This window comes from Rhincodon typus, chromosome 28 (assembly GCF_021869965.1).
Source record: "Rhincodon typus isolate 14 chromosome 28, sRhiTyp1.1, whole genome shotgun sequence".
NCBI lineage: Eukaryota > Metazoa > Chordata > Chondrichthyes > Orectolobiformes > Rhincodontidae > Rhincodon > Rhincodon typus.
Genome location: NC_063359.1, coordinates 41289102 through 41293994, shown reverse-complemented (window position 1 = coordinate 41293994; position 4893 = coordinate 41289102). Strand labels below are relative to the sequence as shown.

The 4893-nt window shown below is 47.0% G+C and overlaps 1 protein-coding gene across 1 annotated transcript in view; it reads left to right on the top strand.

The window, feature by feature from the left end:
- Window positions 1-4893, top strand: part of col5a1 (procollagen, type V, alpha 1) — a 199447-nt gene that overhangs the window by 82769 nt on the left and 111785 nt on the right. The window contains exons 15-16 of the mRNA XM_048613423.1: window positions 639-692; window positions 1022-1075. Coding sequence (XP_048469380.1) covers window positions 639-692; window positions 1022-1075 — 108 coding nt within the window. The remainder of the gene's footprint in view (window positions 1-638; window positions 693-1021; window positions 1076-4893) is intronic.

Here is a 4893-nt window from a genome sequence, read left to right as displayed (position 1 = left end):
ATACCCCAGTGAGAGTCAGTGTGTGTGGGACTGTACCACAGTGAGAGTCACTGTGTGTGGGAGCCGTACCCCAGTGACAGTCAGTGTGTGTGGGAGCCATACCCAAGTGAGCATCAGTGTGTGTGGGACCATACCGCATTGAGAGTCAGTGTGTGTGTGACCCGTACCCCATTGAGGGTAAGTGTGTGTGGGACTGTACCCCAGTGAGAGTCAGTGTGTGTGGGCACAGTACCCCAGTAAGAGTCAGTGTGAGTGGGACTGTACCCCAGTGAGAGTCAATGTGTGTCAGACTGTACCCCAGTGAGAGTCAGTGAGTGTGGGACTGTACCCCAGTGAGAGTCAGTGTGTATTGGACTGTACCCCAGTGAGAGTCAGTGTGTGTGGGACAGTACCCCAGTGAGAGTCAGTGTGTGTGGGACAGTACCCCAGTGAGAGTCAGTGTGTGTGGCACCGTTCCCCAGTGAGAGTCAGTGTGTTTGGGACTGTACCCCAGTCAGAGGCAGTGTGTGTGGGAGCCATACTCCAGTGTCAGTCAGTGTGTGTGGGACTGTACCCCAGTGATAGTCAGTGTGTATGTGGGCTATCACCTATTGAGAGTCAGTGAGATGATCCCTGTGATTGTGTTCCTTGTGTTTTAGGGTCGACCTGGAGCTGATGGATCGAGGGGAATGCCAGGCCCACCTGGGAGAAAGGTACAGAGAAATTATCCACTAGTTACAGCATGACACTTTCTCCTCTCTTTGCTGTGTGACCGGGGCCTGTCCCTTTACACAGAGCGTTTCAGCAACTCCTGCTGACTCAAACCTATTTGTTCTGTTTACAAAGTTATTGAGCGTTCAGGTGGAACGGGTGGTTTGTAGTAACCTGTAGCCAACTGTGCAACACGTCCAGTTGTGTCTCACAGAGTGCACATGGCCAGGCAGGAAAAACTGAGACACAACCACACACCGACCGACTGCATTGTCTCTCTTAACTGTGAAAATGCTTTTAAACTGAACTGTTTTTCTTTCCCATTTGACAGGGAGACCGGGGATTTGATGGACTGCCTGGGCTTCCGGGTGAGAAGGGAAACAGAGTAAGTCCTGACATCACTTTTGCACCGGAGCTGTTGCTCACTGCTCGAGGGTCCTGCCCGAGAGTGTCTTCTTGATGATTTTCATAAATTAGCCACAAACTCCCCCAAGCCCAGGGCAGGAAACTCCAGGAGAGACAAGAGAAATCTGATTAAATATTTCTGTGCCTGCCCAGGGTGTGTAGAGGAAGCATTACGCTGTGTCTAATTCCTTGCTGTCCCTTTTCAGGAAGTGTTTAATGAGGACAGTGTAAAGGGATCTTTACTCTGTAAGAGAATCACAGAAATCCTGCAGTATGGAAGCAGGCCATTCAGTCCCTTAAGTCCACCCTGACCCTCCAAAGAACAGCCCACCCTATCCCCATAACCCTGTATTTCCATTGGAAAATCCACCTAACCTGCACATCTTTGGACTGTGGGACGAAACTGGAGCACCCGGAGGAAACCCACGCAGACACGGGGAGAATGTGCAAACTCCACACAGACAGTCACGTGAGGGTGGAATTGAACCTGGGTCCCCAGCGCTGTGAAGCAGCAGTGCTAACTGCTGAGCTACTGCGCTGTCCCAGAGTTTAACTGGGTATTTGCTCTGTCTGCTACTGTCTCTAATCCTGTGTGAAGCTGAGCCCAATGTTGCGTATTTTGTCTAATCAGCCTGTTTAAATATCTAAATCAGATGCGACTTGAATCCGGACCTCCTGTCTCAGAGGTAGAGACACTACCACCACACCCCAGGAGCTTAAGAACATAGGAAATAGGAGCAGGAGGCCATTGCCCCATCGAGCCTGCTCCACCATTCAATAAGATCACAGCTGATCTTTTCATGGACTTACCCACCCTGTCACCATAACCTTAATTCCATAAGACCATAAGACATAAGAGCAGAAATGAGGCCATTCGGTCTATCGAGTCTGCGCTGCCATTCAATCATGGCTGATAAGTTCCTCAACCATAATTCCTTTACTGTTCAAAAAATTATCTATCTTTGCCTTAAAAATATTCAACAAGGAAGCCTCAACTGCTTCACTGGGCAGGGAATTCCACAGATTCACAACCCTTTGGGTGAAGAAGTTCCTCCTCAGCTCAGTCCTAAATCTGCTCCCGCTATTTTGAGGCTATACCCCTTAGTTCTAGGTCTCACGCCTCTGGAAACAACCTCCCTGCTTCTAATCTATTCCCTTCATAATTTTATATGTTCCTGTAATACCACCCTCTCTCATTCTTCTTAATTCCAATGAGTATAGTCCTAGTCTACTCAATTTTTCCTCTTAAGGCAATGCACTCAAATCCAGAAACAACCTAGTGAACCTCCTCTGCACCCCCTCCAGTGCCAGTACATCCTTTCTCAAGTAAGGAGACCAAAACTGTACACAGTACTCCAGGTATGGCCTCACCAACACCCTATACAGCTGCACCATAACTTCTCTGTTTTTAAACTCAAACCCTCTAGCAATGAAAGACAATATACCATTTGCCTTCTTAATCACCTGCTGCACCTGCAAACCAACTTTTTGTGATTCATGCACACGGACACCCAGGTCCCTTTGCACAGCAGTATGCTGTAAGTTTTCATTATTTAAATAATATTCCATTTCGTTGTTATTCCTATCAACATGGATGACCTCACATTTACCAACGTAGTACTCCATCTGCTTGACCCTTGCGCACTCACTTAACCTGTCTCGCCTGGCTTCCTGGAGCTCAGTGCTGCGCTTATGGATTTGTGCTGTAGTATCAGTGTGTGAGCAATGTGAAAGCTCCAGTCAGTTTGATCCATCTACTTCACCAGGAAGGAGCCTGCCTGCTGTCACTCAGTGCATCTCAGCTCCTCCATTTACTTGCAGTGTCTGGTCAAACGCGAGAGCTCTATGTGTCAGGGATCACACATGGGGAGAAAGGGGATGGAGAGTTCAGGAGGAGGGCAACGTAGGCTGTCAAATCGAAAGGATCAGGCAGCATTGCAAGGCTGTGATAGGCAGGGAGACACAGGATGGAACAGACTATACAAAGATGTGCAGGTTAGGTGGTTAACCATGGTAAATGTGGGGTTACAGGGATAGGGTAGGATGCTGTTCAGATGGTCAGTGCAGATTTGATTGGCCAAATGACTTCTACCGGCACTGTAGGGATTGTATGATTCTACAAAGTGGGGAGGATGGTACAAGGAGTCTGCAGAGGGATACACATGGGTTAAGGGAGTGAGCAAAGACCTGGCAAGTGGAATATAATGGGGGAAAATTTAGCAGGAAGAATATAGGAGCTGAATATTATTTAAATGGAGAAAAGAACTACAGAAAGTTACAGAACAGACAGATTTGGAAGTCCTCGTGCATGAATCACAAAAATGCTAACAACCAAGTTCAGCTGGTAATAGGGAAGGCAAATGGAACACTGGCCTTTATTTCAAAGGGAATGGATTATAAGAGTCTGGAGGTTTTGTTAAAACTCTACAAGGTACTGGCCAGACCACAGCTGGAATACTGTGAACAATTTGGGCCTGTTAACTATGGAATGATATACTGGCATTGGAGGCAATCCAGAGAAAGTTCACCCAACTGATCTGAGGTATGGAGGGACTGTCTCATGTTTGAATAGTTTGGACCTGTGCTCATTGGTGTTTAGAAGAGTGAGAGGTGACCTTATTGAAACGTTTAAGAGCCTGAGGGGGCTTGAGAGGGGAGATGCGGAGAAGTTGTTTCGCCCTGTGGGAGAGTCCAGGACCAGAGGGGCATCATCTCTGAGTGAAGGGGTCACTCATTCAAGCAGAGATGAGGGGGGATTTCTTCTCCCAGAGGAGAGTGAATCTGTGGAATTCTTTACTACAGAGGCCTTTTAGGGCTGTGTCGTTAAGTATGTTCAAGGCTGAGAAAGATAGATTTTTAGTCAGTTGGGGGAAATCGAGTGTTATGGGGTAATGGGTGGAAAGTTGAGTTGTGGATGATCAGATCAGCCTTATGTCATTAAATGACAAAATAGACTTAATGGGCTGAATGGCCTACTGCTGCTCCTACATTTTATGGTCTGGTGGTCTTATCTCTCCTCTCTTCTTCCCTTATATTCGTCTATACCACGGCCTCCTGAACTAACATGATCCCTGTCCTGTTCACCCACTCCCTTCCTGTACTCCCTCAACTCTGTCCCTCCATCCCTCCCTCTACTCCCTTGTGTCTGTCCCTCCACTCCCTTCCCTCCTGCATTCTGTTGTTATTCTGGAAAACGGCTGGTCAGAGTCAGGGTGTGACCTCTGATCAGACTCTCATGATCCACTTCCCCTATTGGTTTCTCTTGGACCTTTCCCCATGTCATAACCTTTAAAATTAATCAATAGGTCTGTTTGAAGAAAATGGAAGAGATCACAGCAGTTCATTCTCCTGCTCCTGATATTGCTCACATCAGTGTCTGAGGGTTGTGTACGTGCTGCACATTTCAGGATAAAACAAGTACAAAATTCATACTGTTCCCTGCAGTTTCTGCCAATGCTCCAATGAATTCACAGAAAGTCAATTTCTTTCATGATTAAAATATACACTTTGAAAGGCTGGAGCTAAACTGAGCTGAGGCCGATGAGGATTGAGAGGCAACACCACCATCTAGTGGTGAAGATCTGTACAGCAAAAGATGCAACTCAACAACTACAGTTTCTGGTCTCGGTAAAATAATTCACTCTACGCTACCAGAGGAAGGATGTGATTGCACTGGAAGGGAGTGCAGAGGAGATTCACCAGGGTATTAAAAACCAAAAGAACTGCAGATGCTGTAAATCAGGAACAAAACCAAAGTTGCTGGAAAAGCTCAGCAGGTCTGGCAGCATCTGTGAAGGA